Source organism: Hydractinia symbiolongicarpus, chromosome 6 (assembly GCF_029227915.1).
Source record: "Hydractinia symbiolongicarpus strain clone_291-10 chromosome 6, HSymV2.1, whole genome shotgun sequence".
Taxonomy (NCBI): domain Eukaryota; kingdom Metazoa; phylum Cnidaria; class Hydrozoa; order Anthoathecata; family Hydractiniidae; genus Hydractinia; species Hydractinia symbiolongicarpus.
Window position 1 is genome coordinate 11,811,551 of NC_079880.1, and position 24,656 is coordinate 11,836,206.

Sequence of the window (24,656 nt, forward strand, 5' to 3'; positions counted from 1 at the left end):
GGAAAAATTACCTCCCTGGGGCGTAAATGCATTTGAAACAAGTGTCGTCAAGCATTTGCAATGTTTACAATGTGCAAATCTCTTGGGAGAAATTCAATAAAGAAAATCACTAATTATCTGGAAGCTGAAAAAAAAGCAGAGCTTTTGTATATGGGCGTGGCGCACCACCTCCTTACAGCTTCACAAGATATACTTCTTCGTTTAATATCACAATGATAAAAAACGGCTAGCAATGTTTCAGCGTCATTGGATTAATACTGCGTTTACACTTAGCATTTTACGGATTCAAAGAAAGTATTTGGATTCAAACGAAAACGAAATAGTTTGAAAACGGATTTTTTTATTCGTTTTCATTACACTCGTGTGCCAAAAGATAGAAATTTTTAAATTCTCACCTTCGCATTATACCGAAGTTATTTAGATCTGTGCGTTTTTGTGGGTTTACATCAGAAAATTTATGGGGATTCATGTCTTCAGTCCGGGAAAAACTTTTTCGTACCAATTTTTATCGTTTTTACTGAACCGCATAAAATTTTAGAAATTTCAGTGATCATCTGATTAGCCTGTGTCGGTTTTTTTTTCCTTCAATCGAATTCGTAATAAAAGTAAAATGCCTGCGAACCGACATATGCAACATGGACTAGAACTAAAAAAACAGTTAATTAATTCTTTGCTTAAAATATGTTAAGAACCAGGGGCGGATCTAGCAAAGTTTCTTAGTAGGTCATGATGCCCAGCTACTAAGAAAATTTGAATATACAGCTTGGGGTCTTGGGAGGCACCAGAAAGTCCCCCAAACGGAATCAAAAGCTTGCGCTAAAACGGGCTTTGCGAACCCTGAAATATGCTTAAACGAGACATTTTAGGTGTTTTAGACCTTGATAACAGAAACTCATAAATGCCGTAGCTCCCCACAAACACTTCAAAGAGAAAACAAGAAGCCCTGCAGCTTGACGATTTCCATCATTAGCCCTGAAGATTCTAAAACTTGAAGAAGACCTTGAAAACGTAGTATAATTGGGTAAACAAATCATTGAGTATCCTAATTCTCAATTATTATTGTAACTAACCTGCAATGTTAAAAAAAAACTTGATAAATAAAAAAATGAAAATTTTTTACATATATATTGTAGTCTAAAATAATAGTAAAAACTTTAACTGGATATATTTTAATAGTGATCTGGATAATTCTAAAAATTCCAGGATACAAATCTTTTTATGTATCAACATGACGATTCGAATATAATAACTTTTGAACACGTTCACTTTCAAAGAATTATTATTCTATTAATTCAGCAATAAATACGTATTAGCATTTGAATATTTCAGTTTTAAGACCTTCAAAATTTACTCTTTCGTTGAAGACTTATTGAAAATTTGATGGTGCATGGTTTGATAACAGCTGATCTAAAAACGAAAGTGCGTTTAAAAAATAAGAAACATTTTATAAGAACATAATATAAAATGTTTCTTAATAATATAAAACATAAGAAATTTTAACATAAACTGAATTAAAACCAGGTTGTTTAATTATTGTCTCCTTGCATAATAATTGTATAAAACAATAAAAGACGAAGAAACACTTGTGCAAAAAAGATATTAATTTTGCTGAAGCAGTATGTTATATTATTTAACAACACACTATTCTGATTTACAGAAGAAGAAAAACAGTAATTATACTGTGCGTAGCGTATAATTATTCTGCATCGGCTGACTATATATTCTGTTACAGGTTAATTATTAGTTCACCCTGACTGTTCGGTGCAAGCAACAATAAACTTTTGTCACGCTTTGACAACTTTTCTGCAAAAGATACAAAAAAAATCTGGTGACGAATATCTCTTTATCTGATAGAAGTAGCATCGCAACGTGTCGTTTGAAGGTTATTTTAGCATCCTTTTCCAAGAGAACAGGAGTTGGGTGTCCAGCCCCTCATGGAAAAATTACGTAAAGCAGGACAAAGGTTTATTTGTTGTTGGCGACTTAAGAAAAAAGGCACTCTAATCAGAGCACTATTTTGTCTAGCCAGCTAGATAGCTAGCCAGTTTGATAGCTACTAAAAGTCAGCACCAATCAAAAAGAGATCCAAATCAGCACCAAAAATTGAGATAGCTAGCCAGCCAACACACTTTACCCACTTATATATAAAACAACTCTTACTTCATAAAACACAAAAATTTAAAACAATAATATTTAGCTCCCTAGCTAGCTTGGTACATCAATAAAGCTACTACGACATAGCTATTATAGAAACAACAAAATATGCACAAAAAAACTCAATTGCAAAAAAACATAATTGCGCAACTATCCTTCTTTGACTTCGCATAGGCAGGAAGGTAGTACTTTGCATGGGAATTTCTTTACACGCTCTCTCTCCGCATACCCTACTGATATTTATACCAAAACGCCTACAAGCCTTATCAATACATAGAAACTGCATTGACAGGTTTGTTTAAGACTGTCCGACCAAAAACAGGTCAGGCCAACATAGGTTGATTCTAGTCCGCGGTAAAAGCCTCACGGGATAACCTAGATTCCAGCACTGGCTAACTTCAGACTTTCTGACCAAAAACAGATTAGGCCAACATAGGCTAACTTCAGTCCACGGTGGAAGCCTCACGGGGTAACCTAGAGTGGAGACTTGCTGACGTCAAGGTTGTCTGACCCAAAACAGGTGGGACCAACATAGATTGATTCTAGTCCACGGTGAAAACCCGACGGGATAACCTAGAGTAAGCCTAACACAGGTCAGGTCAACATAGGCTGATCTAATTCGCGTGTTATGGGATATGATATTGTCAACAACGAAAAGTTGTGAAAACAAGGCGGAATTTCGATTTTCAGATTCAAGGGTAAATTTGACAGAATTCGAGGGCTGACCTAGTCTGAATCCGGGCTGGAAACCAGACTGCAAATTTCGCGTCCCTGCAAATAATTATATGCTTTGTTAATAGATCAGATTCACACATTTTGTATTTATTACATTTCTCTTACCAATAATCACAGAGAACTTAGCAATGCTTACAATTAAACTTTAGAAATTTGCTATTAATTGCTGATGTCAAATTGGTCTTTTTTTAATGTTTGATTCCGTACTTGTCCTAACAAGAACTATTCCATGATACCTGAGTTCTAAAACGTTCTATTTGTAGATTTAAATGCTATATATTTCCACTCAGTTGTTGTTCTTTGTGACACATTGCATGGTGTGCTATTTCCTCAATTCTTATTTATCCTAACGTACTAATCTCAACCGTTGAAAAACTTCCCCTGCAAGTCGGAAATAGGCGTTGCAACAATGCTGCTAGGCAGCTTGGCGAAGTGTTAATTCAATAAGGATTCTGTTGCATCTTATCCCAAATAATTAAAACCTCTTCTCTTATGATTTTGGTGTAAATGACATCTTCTTTTATTTAAGTCCCATGACTTCCCTTCCTTCATTAACGTCGATCAGTTTGTTGTTTAGAACAAGTTAGCTACTCACAATGACGCAAAATTACATAATCTAACTACACATATCCAACGTTTAAACTGGAAAAGAAAAATTAAACAGTATTTTCTCAGATCTTTTTATTTACTTAATGAAAACTAAAAAAAACTAACGTCCAAGGAGAGATAGAGAAATGTATGTTCTGGCGCAGTCGCACATCACGCGCACGCACATCACGCACACGCCCCGGTCAAACCCAACAAATCGATACCATGCTGTGCTTATCTCCATGCAGTTCAAGGTAAAGTCCCTAGTATGCGGTGTTGAGTCATGTAGTTCAAGATAAAGTTCCTAATATGCTATGTTTAGTCACACTTATCAGAAAATCAATGCTGCACATGAGTAAAAAGAGTTCTAGCGCACCTAGAGGTCATCAAAAATCAACGCATGCGCAGTAAAGATGGAAAAACTGCGTTAGTTTTGAGCAAAACATGAAATTCACGGACAATCTAAATTCCATACAATAAAGAATGAACACACACACTGTGAGACAATTTCGTGATATCGCGAAGAGCCGTGGGCTGTCTGTTTATTACAGGCTACGCAAGTCTTAACTGGTTGCTTTGCTGGAAAATCAACCACAGGGGCGGCCACCTAGGAGGGCTATATAACCAGTCAGACCTATAGCACCAGATGATATGGACCTCTTCGAGAGGCAGGAACTGTCCAAAAACCGTTCCGTTGTAGGGGATAAAATCCTGGAATGGCACAAATGCTTAGTGGACACTGTTCCCAAGCCCATAAAGGAGGGGGTCAAGAAAACATATGCGTCATTCAAGCGTAAGGTGATGGATCTCTATGATTGGACAGCTAACGTCATCGCGAGACCTACGCTCATGACAAAGTAGAAAAAGAGGCTGAAGAAGACTACCTCGAAGACATTAAAAATCTATATGATCAGCCGGAGCAAGATTTTACGCCCCAGAAACATAAGCATGCGTTGCATAAGACCTTTAGAAGTTTTCGCATTCTTGGTATAGGAGGAGCCGACATCGACGTGTATATAGGGATGGTGTGACCCAACGTGAAAACCTTGATTGAAGAGCAGGTAGGGTAAATGAGATCGGCAAAGGTACAGATGTCTATATGGATCATGTGGAAGAAGAAGACGATACCAAACTCGGGGGAGGTTAACGATTAGTATATTGAGGTGAAGAAGGTCTTCAATAGCAATATGACACAAATCTTCCAAGGTAGTGACGTAGACGAAATGCTGGATAGGATATTGCTCAAATCAAGACACATGTGGAACATCCGGCACTACCCCAGATTGGATTCGCGATCAGTCGAATCCTACACCTTGATTAAGATTTTCATAAGATGTGGCTAGCAAGAAGTCCATCATATATAGAACTACCTAAATGGATAGCCTCGCAAAAAGGTTAACATCAACCCAAGAAATGATGACGAGGAGTGTTTCAGATGGGCTGTTATAGCATCCATACACCATATTGAAAAAGACATGCAAAGGATCTCTAAACTGAGGCCCTATGTAGATCTCTACAATTGGCAGGATATAGAGTTCCCGACAACCATCAAGGATATATCCAAGTTTGAGAAGAATAACACGGATATTGCAGTAAACGTCTTGTACGAAATGGGGAAGAAGATCAACATCCTACGACGATCAAAACAAAACCTTCAGCGTAACAGCCGTCAAGAGTCTATTGCGACTACTAGGTAGTGAGACCTACAAAATCAATGCATTTTTGCCTGAACTGTCTACAAGCCTTTCTTACGGTTGAATTGAGAGACAAGCATTATAGATACTGCAGGGACCACGACGCCGTGCGGACTTTAAGAGCCTACTCGTCTCAGTGGAGGATGCCAGGGGTATGAAGACCAAAAAGCTGAGTAAGCATGTACCATCTGGTTGGTGTACCTATAGCACATTCGCCTATGGTGATGTGCAGGACCCACTAACAGTGTATCGCGGTAGGGATTGTGTGACACGATTCGTAAACCACCTAGAGAATGAGGTGAAGTGGTTATACTATACATTCCCGCAGCAGCCAATGTTAGAACTAACAGACGTGTTAAAAAGGGAACATAAGGAGGCCTCAGAATGCCACATATGCATGAAGCCTTTTAACGATGAGTGACCATTGTCACTATACGGGGCTGTATAGAGGCGCGGCGCATAACAGCTGCAACCTCAAATACAAGATACCTAGTCACATACCTGTAATACTTCATAACCTCTCCGGGTACGATGCGCATCTCTTCACACGAGAATTAGGCGAAAAATACGACACGCAGGACATTGGTTATATCGCTCCAAATACTGAAAAGTACATCACCTTTAATGTTAGAATCAAAGTACCGCTTGCAGGTATGGGACACGGCAACGGTGAGGTGTACAAGAAGATCGAGATTAGGTTTATCGATAGTTGTCGATTTATGGCCTCAATTCTGGAAAAATTGGCAAGCAATCTCATTGGAACAAACGCAATATGAAATAACGTCACCATGGGCGACTATCACGATATCTATTTGAGTACGGACGTCCTGCTATTAGCCGATGTTTTCGAAACATTTTGAGAAGTTTGCTTGACAAACTACAGGCTTGATTCTGCCCATTCTACTCCGCACCTAGCTTGGCATCGAAAGCAGCACTTAAGCATACAAGTATTAGGTTAGAGCTACTCACAGACCCTGACATGCTCCTCGTGTTTGAAAAAGGTATAAAAGGAGGTATAACCCAGGTTGTACACCGATATGCGAGAGCTAACAACAAGTACATGGGGGACCAGTATAACCCGAATGACGAATCCTCCTACCTCCAGTACCTAGACGCCAACAACCTATATGGACGGGCCATGCGTCAAGATCTACCAACGGATGGTTTTAAATGGATTTCCAACGTCGAGGCATTCACAGAAAGGCGAATCGCGAAACTTATTGAAAAGAACAAGGTACATTTTAGACGTAGAAATCGACTACCCCGAGAGGTTACATGATAAACATAATGAGTTACCATTTTTACCCGAACGCATGAGGATTAACAAATTCGAGAAACTGGTACCTAATTTGAAAAACAAGCGTGGGTACGTGGTGCATATCAGAGATATAAATGAGGATATAAAATACGGTCTTGAACTGAAGAAGGTGCATAGGGTCATTCAATTTAATCCAAAAGCCCTGGTTGAAAGGGTATATAGATCACAACAATGATTTGAAAACAAATGCGAAGAACGAGTTTGAGAAAGATTTCTATAAGATGGTGAACCTTTCGATGTTTGGGAAGACTATGGAGAACATTAGGAACCAGCGCAACATTCAGCTGGTCACCAACGAGGACAAGTATATGAAACTTGTGATGAAGTCTAATTTCAAGGGTAAAAGCCGGTTTAGTAAACACCTCCCAGGTATAGAGATGGGCAAGACGGAGGTCAAGTTTCACTACGACTGTATGCAGCCAAAATATGGTAGTAAGGTGCAGTTCTGTTATATGGACACGGACAGCGTCGTATACCACATTCGCACAGAAAACGTTTACAGGGATATCAAGGACGATGTTGAAGATCGATTTGACACAAGTGCCTACAGTGCGGAAGATAATAGGCCTCTCCCCATAGGGAAAAACAAAAAGGTCGTTGGCCTCATGAAGGACGAGCTCGCAGGAAATGTTATGCCGGAGTTCATAATACTAAGGGACAAGCTATATGCCTATGAGAGCCTTACAAAGGAGAGTGGTGACAGGAAAGCCAAGGGCGTTAAAAGATGTGTGACCAAGAAGTCTATCATATTTGACGATTACTGACGATGCCTGGAAGAGTGCGTTAACATTTACAAAAGCCAGGTATTGATTCAAAACAAGAACCATCAAATCTACACCCAAAGCGTTAACAAATTAGCACTGAACAGGGCAGATGACAAAAGGCTCGTGCAGCAGTACCAGATTACGACGCTAGCCCGTGGGCACTTCCGCCCGTCCGGCACTTGAGAATAAAAACCCGGGAAGTGTGTTTGTATATTGTGGTAATTCTACCCTATGTAATAATACTACTATTCTATCTATAGTTACAATATCTAATGAAGAGAATGAGTCAACTCGCGAATATTTTTGGCGACACCTCCGCAGAATCAACTTATGAGTATGTAGAGAAACCCACCGATAAACACCAAGTCCTGAAGGAAGCCCTACGCAAAGGAAAGAGGCATCTCCTACACAGGAAATGTACAGAGGGGTTCAATGACAAGGCTCCCGATGAGGCGGTAGAAAAGGTACATGCCGAGTACGTTCAACGAGAGCTTCAAGAGAAAGGAGAGAAGACAGCCAAGGCGCTGACTACTCTCGTGGTCAGCCTATACGCAAACTTGATTGGGAACTTCGTGGATATCCTAAATGTTGATAATTTATGCAAGGATATCAAGGATGATCCTATCATACGATATGCCATGACAGACCTCGGGATCCTTGTATACTGCACTATTGGGAGGTGTTCAGCACCCATCCTGGTGGCAGGACATACAGCAAGGCATATGAACAAAAAAGAGGACGATGTGGCGGATACCAAAGAGAACAAAGATGAGCAGCGCGTTTAGTGTTATTATCAATCAGCTACAACCTGCGGAAAATATTGTTGAAGTAAACAAAAAGCACCCGGGAAGAATTGCTGATGGCAAGAGACTTGCCGAATGGAACCGACTTCAAAAGCTTGGGCTCCAAAAGGAAGAATCCATAACCTTTAGAGAGTTTGTAAGATACTTTGAGAGGGATCTAAATACTTCTGAGGCTATACTCAAATCGATAAAGGAGACTTTGGAGATCCTTGAAGATCAAAGTCTATCTATCCATCTTGTAGTAAAAAGAAAGTGATTCATCTTAAAGCTCTGAGGAGCTATAAGATAAATAACCAAAGAACAGAGACAAGAAGAGAGAGTCATTAAAAAACCAGTAAAGCATCCGGGGCGTGTGGCCCAGGGACACAAGTTGGCGGCACTGATGAAGAAACGATAGGAAGAAATAAAGCAACAAGGGGGTACTGTAGAACCTACAGTCAAAACCTCTTCCGGGGCCAGTTCGGTAAAGTCAATGGACAATGTCTACATGTACGGTGTAGGGACTTTGGCCGTTCTTGCAGTAGGAGTAGGTGTCTGGTACAACTTCGGTAGAGGCAAAAATGATGGAGAATCTCACAAACCAGCGACTCATCCAGAGCCTCAAATGAGCAAAGCCAATCCCCAGATCGAAATGTTCAAAATGTTATAATATAAATGGCAACACCTCGCAAACAGTACCCCGCATGAAACCCAGGTTATTGATTCTTTATGGGAGGCCGTCAGGCTAGTATCCTTTACCATTCTTATAGCCCTTGGTGCAAAAAAAGCCCTAGGGATTTCTAGGCCAGGGGCTAAGATGGACCTGGAAGACGGTCTGAAGCTTATTTGTATTGTAAAGACTGTGGCGGTGGTGGGATTTGCAATCATGAAAGGCAAAGATATCAGTGTAAAGAATGTGGTCATTTCACTACTGTTAATCGCTCCAGCAACCGGCCTCTACATAAAAACAAGGAGCTCATACCTATGCTGCGGGCCCATATTGAAGTCCAGTTTTCTGAAGGTATAACCTGGGAAGATTATCAATTTTTGCACATTGATCACAATGTACAATATCAAGAAACCGGCAAGTCTCCGACGCTTGCTGATGTTGCTAGGGTATTATACCAATACTTAAGGGAGAGTCCCGGAATAGGTGTGAAATAATAAATTATCGATCCCGTCAGAATCGATAAAGAAATTAGAGGGTTTCAACAGGATGCAAATTACATGCATCTCTATACCCTGTTCACGTACGACATTGAACTTTTAAGGACACCATAAAGATACCTTTTTCTTAACCCCGGAGCCTGCCCTGTCAGCCAGGAGAAGGCGCGGCTTGTTAACAGGTATCGCAAAGTATTACGTTTCCTACAGGGCAAGCTGACATTTGATCCTGTACCCATCGTATACAAGACCATGAACTGCCCTGTTTGTACGGGGCATCTTGTTAGTAACCATGAAGGTGTGTTGGTATGTGTTGAATACTTTTCGACTATACAAAAATGGATAAGAAAAAAAGGGGTTATCAATAAAATGTTAGATGTTGTGAAGCACCCACATACAGCAATCTTTACAGGCCCGACATCATGCAGAAAAACGCAACGTGTCCTGGACTTGTCGAGAATGAATATAGGCATCACTATCACAACGTGGTCGTGTTGTGCCCTACCCTGCATTGAAATACGACCTACCTTGAGAGAGCGTCACTCTGGAACGACGATTACGTGTTCCTGATCGATCCTAAAGATCAACTGTTTGAATGGATCCAAAAATTGTCCTCATTGTTGGCAGGTGAAGAGAGTCTCTTCATCGTGGATGACTGTATAGCCAACGAAATCCTCGATAAGCGGAGACAATCCCTACTTGAGCTTGCCATCAGTGGTAGGCATAGGAAGCATAGTCTTTGGCTACTCACCCAGAGCTACACTGCATTACCCAAGAAATTCCGAAGGAAGAAAAAACAGCTCTTTCTCTGGTACCCTCACGAAAGATCGGAAAGATGCTGGACGAATAAACGAATATGATATCTGATTGGGATGATATAAAGGCTGAGTTGCAAAAATCCAAGCATGCGTGCTTATACGTGAGATTAGAGCATACAACAGCTTGGAAAATCCTTGAGTGAAAACCTCTGGCTAACCCCTGTATATTAGAAAATGTCTTCACAATTCGCCTTATTCAATGCCGTGCCCGCAGGAGCCATCGAGACTCTATTTGACAAACAAGATCAGCCTATGTTCAAAAGAGCTGATCTTGGTAGGTTTTTGGGTATTGCTATTATCAAGTCTAATTTTCAATATTTGACCGAAGAAACCACAACCAGGCAAGAAATTGTGATGCGGAAGGGGGACGGTGGCACCGTTCCCCTTTGAAGGGGGAAAAACTCACACGATGTCTTCATTACATTGAACGAGGCCCTAGAGAATGCTGCCAAATCAAAAAAGCCTAAGGCTGTAGAGCTAATCAAATGGCTAGCCCAAAAAGGTGTTGAGAAATTGCAGGAGACCATCAAGGACAGATATATGGGCCTGGCATTTCTCGGTGACGAGGTTGAGGATAAAGACAACCAGCTCATGGTACTGGGGGATGAGCTCAAGGTACAGACCCTGGAAAATGCAAGGCTTCAAGAACGACATGTACCCAATGCTCAGGACCCCGGTAAAGACAACATAATCATCATCCATCGTAAGCACAGCGCACAGGACGACGACGACTACCATCATCTTCCCTATTACTGCACGCGTGTTCAAAGGCGCAATATTAGCAAGAAGAGATTGTGGTTTAAGGACAACTACTCAGGCGCGCAGGAGATTGTAGTTATCGACAACCCCAACGGTATACATGCCTTTAATCGGTTCGAAGAGGATGGGCATGTAGACCATTACAGAAACCATTTTGGACTTATCGACCTTGCTAGGGATGACCTATACGACCTGGGTGTTCCGACACTAGAGGACTAAGCAGACGCTATAAGCGGTCCTAGGGGTTTACTCAGATCTGAGTACACCCAACCAAACATAATAGTTTCACTACTGGTTGTAACAGATAGAGATAGAGGCTATACTCAGGTAGGGGTTTTCTTCCGGGTATTGTTGACTTTTCGCAAGTGGTACATCATTGAGTTTAATCGCCCTGTTAGGTTTCATGTTAATCATGGCAGTTTTGCTGTTGTTTAGACTTTTGACTATAGTGTATAGGTGTTTAACCCATGTAACTCTTGTGCATCTTGTGGTTTAAATAGTCTTTCCGCGAGTACCTTGTTGTAGAACTCTACAAATGCCGTGAAAGTATGATGATACTTGGTGGTAGACCGCTTAATCTCCACTCCCTTATCCTCTAGCAGCTTCGTTACATCTGACTTAAATTCAGAACCATTATCACACTGAAAGGTTTTAGGGTACCTCAGGGGTCCTGCTTTATAAATGTCCTTGATCATTTCCGCGACTTCGCTGGCTTTTTTGGTACGTAGAAGACGCCTCGCAACCTTGTACCTTGAGGCCACGCCAATACCCGTGAGTATGTATTAGTAGGTGTTTTCATACAACCTATCATGGGGCATGTACAGTAGATCAAACCGATGCATCTCATTTGGTCTTGTGATTGTGAAATGAGGGTAATCGATACACTTCTGGCCTTTAATGTGTCGTAGCCACAACAGTTGCCTACTCAGCCAGTTAGTGACCTTCTTTTTTGATAAGGCAGCTTCTGAGGCTAGCAATGTGATGGCTTTTTGTCCAGTCCGGAGATGTTCAGGGGTATAGTAAATTTGACTTAGCTTTTCCGCCTCTTCTTCGGTAACGATATCTGGTTTTATCATGTCTTTATTATACATGTCAAAAATGTTTTACTAATACTTGTACGCCACAAACCCTAGCAGGGATAAGGAGCCAACGATAAAGGTGAGTTCGCCATCTTTTGTTGGGGAGAAGGCGTATAGTAATCCGACAATTTCGGGACATTATCATCCGAGGCGATATAGTATTTGTACATATCGTCCTCAAGCTCACGAAGTCTCTTACCAGCCTTTATTTGCAATTCCCGTTGTTTATTAGACCAGGCGATCTTGGCCTGTCTGTCTCGGACCCATTGAGTTTGAGAATTTTGGATTTGTTCCATGGCCTCGTCGTTTTTTTTCCGTTCCGCCTCTCCGTGTCCTGAGAGTTTGCTAAATAGGAAGTTCGTGCCACTGACTGCCAGAGCGTTAATCGCAGCGCCTGCAACAAGAACAGAGATAGTTTCCATTTTAATTAGTACTCCACGCTGTGGAATCTACCATTCAGGATGTTCAGTTGGGCATCCTGCGAAAGATATTCATAGCACGGTATACCCCACTTCCGTCGGCTTTCTTGGTCATGTGCAACGTAATCCCATCAGTAAGTCGTTGTAGGGGTCTTCCAGAGCCATGTGTGGTATGATCAGGACGCTCTAAAGTCTATGAATAGGGCGTACTGTTCATTAAAAAATTGGCCAATGGTCACATTAGAATCGTGACTACCAAAGAGGTTCACGATCTGTTCGAGATGATCCTTTGGAAGCATGGCGAGAGAGTAAAACTCGTTGGGTTCGCCTTCCACGGTAACGTTAATCTTGGTGATGTGGGGATTGTAGAACACCTCGTTGATACCGGAGTAAGCCTTCACTTTTGAAGGGTCTACGAAGAGTAGCAACACATCCTTCAAGGACTTGGGAGGGCTATCAGTTTGAAGGTTGTAGCTGGTATCTTTCTTTTTCATTGTCACCACCTTGCTACGGAGTATCCGTTCATAGGGTAGTGCTAATCTTGCATACCTTGACATCATGGCACTTGCTAGGCCTTCATTGCTCACCTTGTCAAATTCTAGCTTGATGTTGGTGATCTTGTACGCAGCATCCGCCGCTACAGACAAATTGGACGCGGTCATGCAGGCCCGCTGGATAAAAGGGTAGGTATCCGGTGAGTTCAAAAATTTTACCCAAAGGAATACAGAACGTATTACCATACGCTGCAACAATGGCCTTTTCCTCATCTGTTCCGACATGACCAGCAGCTTTGACTAGCAGAGCCCGGATGGTCCCGTCGTTGGGGTTGATCCCCTCCGACATGAGGCTGTTGTTCATGTCCAATTTGGATAGCCAGAGGTCTTTGTAGACTGCGAAAGTGTTGAAATCAGGTATATTTTGCACCTCATTGCCATTTAAAGTGATACGAAGATCGCGTACCAGGCATTTACCAATGTTGCTGACAATGGTACGTTTCTTGTTGCTTCCCGGCAAAATAGCCTTCTCCTGTCGCATATTAGGGATATCCACGTACAAGTCCTCATTCTGATTGATTGTCGGTATGTTACTATTCTGATCCCTTTGTCTTCGACCGTTGATACCAAAAAGCTGCTTCGTCTCCGCGTATGGGTCTCAGGTAGTTTCGAATGCACTCATTTATTTAGAAGAATTTTCTTAAATAATAAGAAATAATAAGAAATGGATTCGTTAGATGAGATGGAAAGCCTTATACAAGACATTTCGTTTGTTGACCTCAATGACAGTGATACAAGAGGAATCAACCTCGAAATTCAAACCTTGCAGGGTAACGTTAAAAGATTGAAGGGTAAGATGATTTCGCATGATAGTGAGATCAACAAAGAAAAGGCCAAGTTGAAACAACTTAAGAAGCAGAAAGCCGGGGCAACCGGGGCACAGAGGGACAACTTGGAGAGGAAAATCGCTGATCTTGAGGAAAGAATTAAAAAAATGAAGGAGGAAAAAAAGGCTGTGATGGATAAAAACGGGCTACTTTCCTCTCACATTTACAGCCATCTGAAGAATGTCAAGGAAACGTTGATGAAAATCGCCGGAGAAGACACGTCTTTGATTGAAAAGCTCAAGATCCTCTTCAGAGAACAGGGTCTTACTATAGCGAGTATCGTGTCGGCTGTTGGTCTACTGATTTCTACCATTGTACTCGCCGTTGCGGTGGGAGGTGCCGCAACAGGTGCAGGAGGAAGTGCCGCAACGGGTGCTGGAAAAGGGTTTGTAGAGAAGCAGCTGGAACGATTGGTAAAATTCCTCAAATATCTAGCAGGTAAGGCAGGTGCTGCCTTACCCGGGATTATTGGTACCGTAGTCTTGTTCTCTTTTAGGGTGGCGACAACCATTGTTGAATATGCAGCCAAGCATCTGTACATGGCGATCGCAGCCGCCACTGGGCTTTTCATGGTATGCGTTGGAAAGAGGAAAAAACCTGATCTACTATTTAAGCCAGATGTAGGCAATGATGAGGCCTACCACTGTCGTGATCAACACTGTTTTGGTATCCTCATGTTGTTGTTGTTGTATGGGCTTCCTGTGTTCGGGCGCAGTATGTATAGAGGGTATAGTATGTTTAGGAGGTGAAATATGCTTCAGATGTATAAAGGGTATGGCATGTTTGGGAGGTGTGATAGGTTTGGGAGGTGTAGAGGGTATGGCATGTTTGGGAGGTGTAACAGGTTTGGGTTGTGTAGACGGTATGGCATGTTTAGGAGGTGTAATAGGTTTGGGTGGTGTACTATGCCTAGGGGGGATGGTTTGATAGCCCTCTCTGTATGCTTCATTATAGGCTTGTTATTCACGTCAACCTGGACACCAACGCTTACATTACCAGGTTCTATGAGGATGTTGTTGTTATACCCCTCAATCTTTCCTATACGTAGGTTCATGTCCGAGTGCAACATGTACACGCTTCGCATGACGGCAAAATTCACCGTAGTTCGGGCATATTGCAGCACCTTCTGAAATTGCTTAATGTCATGCCCTACATTTTCCTGACGTTGCACCATGCTTTGAAATTTTTGTAACAAAATCTGCCTTGCTGTGTAGTTATTCGCACCAGACCCGATTAAGGATGCCTTGGCCCCCTGCCTGCGACCCAAGCAACAAAACCACGTAAACCCGGATACTTTCACTCAGCCTGGTCAGACCTTTCGACGTCAAACTCTGACTTGTCGGTATGATGAATTTGGCCCAATCACCATCAACTTGAGGCCACACACTTGTGCATATCCAGAGTTTTAGTAGGAATTTTTTTACTCGGCAAACCCATACTCATAAAGCATGGGTACCTTCATCCTGGTAAGGATACGGCGCATGTGGTACACGTGAAATTTGAAGATGGAGTTTACAATTGTACGGAACCCGTCATGTGCTTAGCAGAGATACCCAAAGCTGTGGTTGCGCAATGGGTTGCGAAATTAACTTGGATATTCCAGTAGTCCAAGGCTTGTCCTGTCCAACCCAATCTGACATGGTCATTGAGGTAGGTTGTTGGAATAGAGATTGCATATTTACTAAACTCAGGAAATGCCACGGAAATATGCGACTCCGTCGACACATATAGGTCCTGATGCTCTAAGTTCTTGATACCAAAGACCCATTGTCCCCTGTTTGACTTGTACTTAGCTCTGTACGAGTACATGTTCATCTTTTCTTAGACGAAAGCATGAAGTAACTCTACATCACTGATATCGAAAAGACCAAAATATTTGAGAACTACCTAGGACAGGACACTCGCATAGCCTTCAAATCCATCAGTATTCGACCTTTGTGGTTGAACATTTATAGCAACAAAGACTTTACGATTCGTAAGGTTGGGCCTGATCAGAGGGTGATTCGGATCGAAATTATGAACGGTCTGTACAAGATCGAGGATCTGGCGACTATCGTCAACAATCAGGCAGCTGATCAGATTAAACTGTTTGTCCTGAAAAATGGACTCTGTAGGCTCCGTGTCAGTGACGGGTACACGGTGGTGATTCATACACAACTCCAGGAGCTTTCGGGCCTACCCTACGACCCCAGTAAGAAGTACTATACAAGCGATGACTATGATGCAGCCTACATGACTGACGTTTACATTCGACTACGACTCGTTTGTCCTCTGTTGAATGAGGACGACTGCCTGCTGGATGGTAAAAAGTCTAAAATTCTCGCTTTGCTTTCCACTAAGGAGCTAAACGCTTGGGGGACATGTTGACATGGAGTTTTGACACGGCAATTTATATAGCCCTAAAAGGCTCCACGGACCGACTCGAGTTCATGTTAACAGACGAATATCATCATGACAAAAATGTATCGTTTACTGGATTAACGATGTGTTTACTGATAGAATAAATGAATGATGTAACCAAGTTGTATCAAAACCTGCAAAGTGCGCCTGCACAAAGCAACGACATTCCTGAGGAAAGCCATAAATATAAACTTGACAAGATATGAGAGATTGAACAGTATCTGCGAGATGAGATCAAGGAGCGGGACAGGCTTGCCAAGAAGTTTAAAATGCACGGTACCTGGGTGAGGTATTGTGATCATGGTTTGTTGAGTGTCAGCATTATCACCTCGGGCGTTGGGATCAGGGTGTTGGCCTCGGGCCTCGGAGCCCCCCTCTGTATTGCCATGGGCGGTATCAAAGTAGCTGTAGTTATAGGGCAAGCCGGTGTGAGGAACGCCGGAAAAGTGCTTATGGTTAAGAGTAAAAAACACGACGGTATCAGGTTGCTTGCTAAAAGTAAATTCAACTCTATTGTCGATCACATCTCAAAAGCAGTGGAAAATGGGTGATTAGCGACTATGAATTTACTACCATTATCCAAGAGAAGCAAAAGTATATGTTGGTAAAAGAACAGATGCGACAACGTTTTAGCCGTATTGTTAACAGGAGCGTGCTCAGCTAGTTGCGAAAGGTCGGGAGGAAGGTAGAAACGATGTTTTAAAAAAACATCAATCTGTACAATGTACAAGCGCTACCTAGAGTCTCCACCTGTTTACAAACCTTAATTTTGTATATTTCATAGGTCTGAAATGTATGGTTTTTTAATCCTCACTCAGCAACCATTCTTTTTTGAAGTCCTTATATCGGCATTCCACAACATGTACCTGAGGTTAGTAGTTTTTACCTTGCATATACACAGATGAAATAGCAAGGATGGCACTGACTTTGCATGGTTCATCGTAGGGTACTGGCATGCCGTGGAATTTAGTTGTTATCGCGTCCTTGTAGTATTTGAGCTTTTGAGCGTTCACGTAACGCTCCTTCTTAACGGGCTCCGTCGTCAAGTTCTGAGAGATCAACTTTTCGATCTTGGACCAGCTTTGACGATACTTCGCAACCCAGTCGGGGTAGTCTTCCAAATCAAGACTAATCGCTGGTACAGCACTGGCATTGTACCGGGTGATCCCATGTGGGGACCAGATTTTAGGCGCCTTTACCCTGAGGGCTACCACGAAGTCTCGTGCATGGTAGCCTATAATGTACCGATTATCCTTACCTCCATTGGCAGGAATGGGATCTGACACTGTTAGACAGTCCACGTTGATATCATTGATGTCCGTAAAGGTAGCAGCAAATGAGTTGAAAATTTTATGGTTAACAATCTCATTCTCAAATTGTAGCATCTTGTTTTATTGAATTTCAAACAGGCTCCGAGGATTGCTTCTCGTTTTACATATACAGCCACCCCCGTTATAGGTGATATATTCCTGGTAGCAGTATCAGCAAAATATTTTAGCTTTCACCACAAACCTACGTCCACAGGTACATCTATCATACTCGTCAAGTACCCTTTCACAGTCCTTACAATGTTCCATTTATTTACAGTTATAAACATCATTCTCTAAGTCTTTAATCCTTTGCTCATTCTCCTTCTCCTACTCCGATTCTTGTACTAATGCTAAGGCCATAAGGGGTAAGGAAATACCAATGTCAGCTAGGAAGGTCATGATTACTGCAGTTCCCAAATATTTTGATGACCTCTAGGTGCGCTAGAACTCTTTTTACTCATTTGCAACATTGATTTTTTGATAGGTATGACTAAACATAGCATATTAGGGACTTTACCTTGAACTACATGACTCAACACCGCATACTAGGGACTATACCTTGAACTACATGGATAAGCACAGCATGGTATCGATTTGTTGGGTTTGACCGGGGCGTGTGCGACTGTGCCAGAACATACATTTCTCTATCTCTCTAGGTAAATTAACAGCCAAAAATCCTGATATCGTTATAAACTTTATTTGTGTAAAATTATCTCATTTTTACGTCAAATCATATGTGCGCAAAATATTTCTAGTTACTTGCACTGTAAATTATAATAATAAAAAATTAAATTCATACAATAATCATTCAGTTTTATAAACTGACTCAATCGTAAACAAAAACACAGGTAAAATGATGTGTTGTTATTTCACCACTTAATAGAGAAGTTTTGTTAGAAGCACATTTATCGGTCTATATTAAAAACTTTCTTGTGTTTTCCACTGATGCATTTACAACAAAATTCTTTAACAAGTGTAGAAATTGCATTAGGTTGATTCATCTGGTATTGTTTTATTTCGTTTAAGCATCAATGATGAATTGAAGTTTGTGAGTCGCATGCTATTCACACTGTCATAACACGGACATTGCGACCACCACCAGCCTTCAAGACAATCAGGGCATATTGGTCTCTTGAACATGTTGAAGCACGCATTTTTTAACAAATAGCATGGCCAATCTTTATTTTGGTTTTCACACTTCAGCGGTGTGACGCTGATAGCGTATTGATTTGCCTCATTTGCAATTTTAAAGTTTAAATACAGTTCAATATGCGTGTAACCTGTTTTTAAAACGCCTTTTAGGTATAACAAATGGTTGTCGGTTTCTGTTAACTGGTGTAGTTTTTCAAGACCGAGCCAAAACTCCCCATTAATGTCACCAAACCCCTCTTTGTAATCGTTCAAATGTTTGTTGAAGTCGACAGACTTGTCAAATCTGTTCTGGAATTTTATCCATCCTCCACCTTCTGTTTCCATGTCGCAAAAAACTTTTGTCAATTGTCCATTGATATTGATTTCATACACACCACTCTTATTGAATCCTGCTTCAAGCCATTCGATGCAATCTCGTTTTATCGAACAGTTGCAACGACATCCGTTTTCATCGCTTCCATTTACACAATTGCGACACATCAAACGAACTTCATAGTAACTTGAATTTTCATCTGTTGTCAATAAGGTTCTGTTATGATTTGTGTGGTTAAACAGTTCGCACGTCACCTCTAGCACGTCATCATTATTTCGGATGGCATTGAAAGAAACACAGTAACCTTTATAAAGACAATGATCCATACACTGATCTTCATTTTGAACTTCAACAGTATCAACTGCAGTTGCGTCTTTTCTCAACTGATTACCAATCAATTCCACCATAATATTATCTTCATCACGATAACAAGTGAAATGTATTGCAACCGATGATGTAAAACAGAATAGCAGAACGAAACCAAACATTTCCTTGTTTTCTCTGAAAGGAAAATTATCTTATATTGTTATGATGATAAAAAAGATTTTCAAAAGACAATGTAATAGTATGGATACTTTATCCTGTCAATCTATCTATGTATCTATCATTAATGCGTATTCTGTAACAAAAAGCGTTTCTGATTTGATTCATTGATGGATAATCTACACGACATATATACTATATTTTCATTGTGTACCGACAAAGGAGTGTGATATATTGCTTTTTTAAAAAATGAGCACCTATCAAGAAATTTATTCCAAAATTTCAATAATTTTGAATCATAATAATCATAATTTTAATTCTGTATTCTTTTTTCTTTATTATTTTAAACAATAGAACAATGATATGTAAAAACCATATTCTTATAGTAAAAGTGTATATTCTTACTTGACTCTTTGGGGTTCCTTAATGCTGAAAGGGGTAGGGGCTGATTCACGCCCCTCCCTCCTCTTTTTGAATTTTCTGAAGTTGTTATTACAAGAAGCTCTTATCCCTTAAGTACAATTTAGTTAAAAAACTTCCAGGGACGTCATTCGAATCCATAGAAACTTGCAAAAGTCAGTTATTCGTAAATTGTTTGTATAATTTCTTGGAAAATATGACAAAAAAAAGATAATTTATATACCAAAAAGTCTCCTAACGGGTTTTATTAAAAGATTTCCATCTTTTTAGAAAAAGAATTTGATGTCAATTATGCTGAACTCGAAAAAATTATTGTCATAGCAACACTTCGGCATATTTTGTTTAAATAATTCTTGAATAATTAAAACAAAATGCAAGTTAGAAAAACTGATAAAATCTTACGGTGTAACTATAAACACATAAAGTTACAAGCAAATTTTGCTTAAATTTTGCGCAAATTTTGCTTATTTTTTAAGCCTTTTTCAGCCTCATTTTTTATATATTGTTGTTAAAAAGAACATAGCTTAAGAATTTTAGCTCTTTGAATGCTGATGCATAATTATGTTCATAAACATCATCACACCAAAATGAATATTATTTCACAGTAGGTGAGAAAGAAACAATTGTAAGCAAAAACAATTATCCTTCGCTTGGATAGAAAATTACAAGAAAATTTACATTCTGGGTTGTTCTTATATCTTTAGGAAATTTAAACTTGGTTTGTTCTTAGTTTTCAAAAAAATGATTTGAGCCTTACTATGTTCTTTTTTGTTCTTATTTTTAGGCAAATTTTCCTGATTTTGTAAAATTGTTCTTTTAAGAAAACCGTGTGATCGTGTATTTGTACATGAAATGCACATGAAAAATTAATGCACACAATTTATCATTCAACAAATCTTGTTTGCCGCGTTGCTTGAATATTTAAAATTTCATCGTGCAATACAACTATGGCACGTTTCGCTGTTGCTCCTAAAATGGACATAGCTACCTTATAGAATACATAACGTAAAAAACCGTTAAAACAATGGATATTTATAATTGATAGATAGATAGATGCGGTCATTCAGAAGAAAAAAAATTCAAGTTAGGAACACCTTTTTGCTATAATTTTTTTTCCAAAAGTAAGGAGTCTGCGGATTAATAAAACTAGAACACTTCCCAGACAGAAATTTTATTCATTTTCGATGAAATAGTCCTAAAACTTATAAACAAGATTTCAAGTTAAAAGTGATAGTACGTGTGCATAATATTATTCAGTTGTGTTACAATGTTTTGGATGTCAGACAGCAGAATATAGGAACTGATTATGTTAATTTTTATAAGAACAATCTTATAAGAACAATGAGGCTGGAATTGCCTCAAAAATAAGAAAAAAATAAGAACAGTTTCAGGCTGTGCGAGTGAAATAGAAAACATAAGAAAATCTCGGCTTGATGTTGTATTTTCTGATTATTAAGAAATAAGGTCAAGTCATTGTTTTAAATTACATATACAAAATTAGTAGAATTTCTAAAAATATAAGAACAACATAAGAACAATTCCAGGCTGGACATATGAAAAAGTAAGAACACATCAAGCTGAAACCCAATTTTATGGTGATAAAAAAGAATAACAAATCTATATCAAAAAAAAGCATTTTTAAAAAATAAGTCAAAGGTGTAGGGCAAAGGTATGAGAGTCTGACCTCATCAACACTTGTAACTTTCTGGTAAAAAAACCATTCTGTATTTTATCACTGTGATAGCAAAAGATGATGCAATATTTTAGTACTATTTTATTTTTAGTAGAAAGTAAGTAAAAGCCTACCTGTGAAAGAGATTACACAACATGGTGCATCAAATATGTAGCTTTTAAAAAATTTTCAACCTCTCTCATCAAAGCATGAACGTGTTTGGTTTTGAGAATTACTTTTTCATCGTAGTAGTAAAGCAAAAAACATATCAAAATTTTATAGAAGCATTACACAGATACCAAGATAGACGTCAGCATACAATATATGATGGAGAAGTCAATAGTAGCAGTATTGGGAATATTGAAGCGTAAAAACTATTAATATTTTATAAAAGCACCTCCATAGTGATACTTCAAACAACAATAGCGGTGTATTATTCATGATAGCGATAAAAATAAATATATGCAGATGAATTGTGGTCTCGCATTCAGTTCTTAGCACGAAAAAATGCAACCGTCTAGGAAAATGAAAAAGAAAACAGTATGCCTTTCTTTCTTATAAATATGGCAACGTAAAGAATTTAAGAGTCTGCGCATCGAGTAATTTTAACGAACCTTGCATTTTTACATACCTTAACAGGACTAATTGTCGAGAATTTTTATTCGTGCTTTTGTGACGACTAATTTTTTTAAGACCTATTTTCGCAATGAATAGACAATGGAGAAGTTTGGTGTGACGTAAAGTTTGGTTTTCCACCGAGAAAAATAGACATATGCACGCACATGCACAAGCACAAAATATAAACAACAAACCGCAAAGTGAAGAAAAAACACTGACGCTAAATGTCTACTCCTAAACAGAGAAGATGAAAACACAATTTCTTTATTATTATTCTAATTATTATTATTATTTGATTTTCACAGGATAATCCGTCAGTTATAACAAATATGTTAATACTATCCTCATAAAATTGTCAAAATATTACTGACTTTTGATCTGAATATTACTTACTTTTGATCTGGCTTAGCTTGATTGTTTAATATTGGCAAAAGGCCTTTAACTTAAGTGTTAAGTGTTTTGGAAGTTTGTTGCCATTAAAATTCATGAGCTGCAGCTAGCTAGGTAGCTGCGCTGTGTACTATATGGGTACCTAGCTAACATGACATCTTAAAAAGTTTACTTAACCACATACTTATAAACGACATTGAATGGCTATTATTATTCAGGTGGGTGATTTTGTTGAGAATACATTCGAAATTGTAATGGAAGGAGCTGGGTACTCTAGTTGCACACATTTTTCTTTTTAATATGCGCAAAAAAATTTTCTATTTTAAAGTTCAAAACTAAGAAGGATAGGTTGTAGTACTAAATTTATGGATTATTCTCTGAACCGGGTTAACATGCTTGACATTTATACACTAGGTAAACTGTCCCTATTGGTAGCAAAACATTTAGTGTTTTATGATGAAATGACTACACAAATCAACTGCAGTGAAAATAGTTCACTGCAGTTGAAATTACAGTCAAACTCTTGTAAAAATTTGAACATAATAAAGCCTGTTCTAATAATCATACATTATTCAAAATTTACTGTCATAATTAATTTAAGCTGTACATACTCATTTTCTCCAAACGTTTTTTGTTTTCTCTTTTTAACCGAGACCCGAAAATTAAAACTCTATTCCTACCAGTTTTAATATGTAAACTTTTTCCATGTTGCCTTAACGGATTTTGCAAGATCTTATTTCGTAAAAAGGACAACATTTGATATCATCTGACGGTATATATTAATATTGGGTTAAGTTAAAACTGATTTATTATATACGTGCAGGGTATTATTTCTTAAAATGTCGGTGAAGCATAATCAATCGCTGGCCTAAAATATAATAACAGGACATTTTGATGTTAAATTTCCTTACTACGGTATATTGGAATTAATTTGCTTAAAAACTTTACTTGTTTGTTTTTGTTTTGTCTACGTTTAGAGATGTTGTCGCTAAACCTTTATTGGCCTCATTTAAATTGTTCAAATGTTAAAACCTGGAATAGTCTAAATAGTCTATCTTTAAGTATGTGTAAACTACATGCAAGTTATCCAGATGACTCTCAGTAACTCGAAAATTATAGGGAACATTTTTGTTCGCATTATAGAGATATTTAAATTATATTAAGTCTCTGTAATTCGAACTTTCAGCTTCAGAGAGTGAAAATTTGAATTACAGAGAGAAATTAGCTAATTTCAAAATCAAGAAAAAAAAATTTAAAAATAAAGATATTTTCATATTTTGCACAAAAAAATTCTATTTAAAAACTCTATTTGAAGAACTGTTGAATATTTGATTGCTCTACATTGGAGAGACGATCTCTTTTGACAATGTAAGTTGCATCACCAAGTGCTTTGCTGTTAAGGCTTCGCTATAAGAATGTCCTTCTTCATCTTGTCTCTTGGCCTTTTTTAATCAAGATGTGAAAAAATGTAGAAACCAATGTTTTGGAAAATAACGTTGAAAAGATCATTTAAAAAAATTGAGAAAAACATCTAAATTTGTCAAGGGCCTGTTTACACTATAAAATTCGAATTAGGGAGAGAATCATGCTGAAGGGACTGAGAAACTGTTCGAATTATAGAAAATTTCGAATTAAAGATATTAGAATTGTAGAAAGTTTTTATAAGAGTTTCTTAAGGAAAATTGACGGTGACTGAGCACTCGTTTGAATTACAGAAAAATTCAAATTATAGAGAGTCAAATTAGAGGGAGTCAACTGTATATACATATTCTGATTTCAAGTTCAAAAGATACCTCTACCTAAAAAAAAGTTTGGAATGGACTGGTACACGGCTTACCGCCTGCATTATTTTACCTGTCCATTTGCGTAAGAGGTTTGGGGATTTATAAACAACACCCATGACGATGAAAGTCAACTGCATGGTTTTTAGCCAATAAAATGTTTCTTAGAAATGTGAAAGAAAATATAGCTAATTTCCCCAAATAAGATTTAAAGAGAACAAAGCCATCTTCTCACCAAAATATTAATCAAAAAAGGCTCAAGCATTGACGAAACAGCAGAGGTCATAAAATGGACCACAAAAGATACAATCTGAACCATTGAAACTACCTGATCACGACAGAACAAGTAACTAGTGAACAATTTTAAAGAACTACCAGTAATGCCAAAATTGGTAAGGTCGATATAGATAGCTCTTGTATATTCACCGCTATCCATACTTTTCCGAATGTAATCTATGAATG

The 24,656-nt window shown here is 39.0% G+C and overlaps 1 protein-coding gene across 1 annotated transcript; it reads right to left on the bottom strand.

The window, feature by feature from the left end:
* Positions 1-17,979: 17,979 nt before the first annotated feature.
* Positions 17,980-21,684, bottom strand: LOC130647262 (ficolin-1-A-like). Its single transcript, XM_057453052.1, has 2 exons — positions 21,540-21,684; positions 17,980-19,331 (listed from the first exon to the last, which is right to left on the bottom strand). Exons 1-2 carry the CDS (start codon positions 21,560-21,562, stop codon positions 18,353-18,355), a joined length of 1,002 nt encoding a protein of 333 aa, XP_057309035.1. The 5' UTR covers positions 21,563-21,684; the 3' UTR covers positions 17,980-18,352.
* Positions 21,685-24,656: the final 2,972 nt, after the last annotated feature.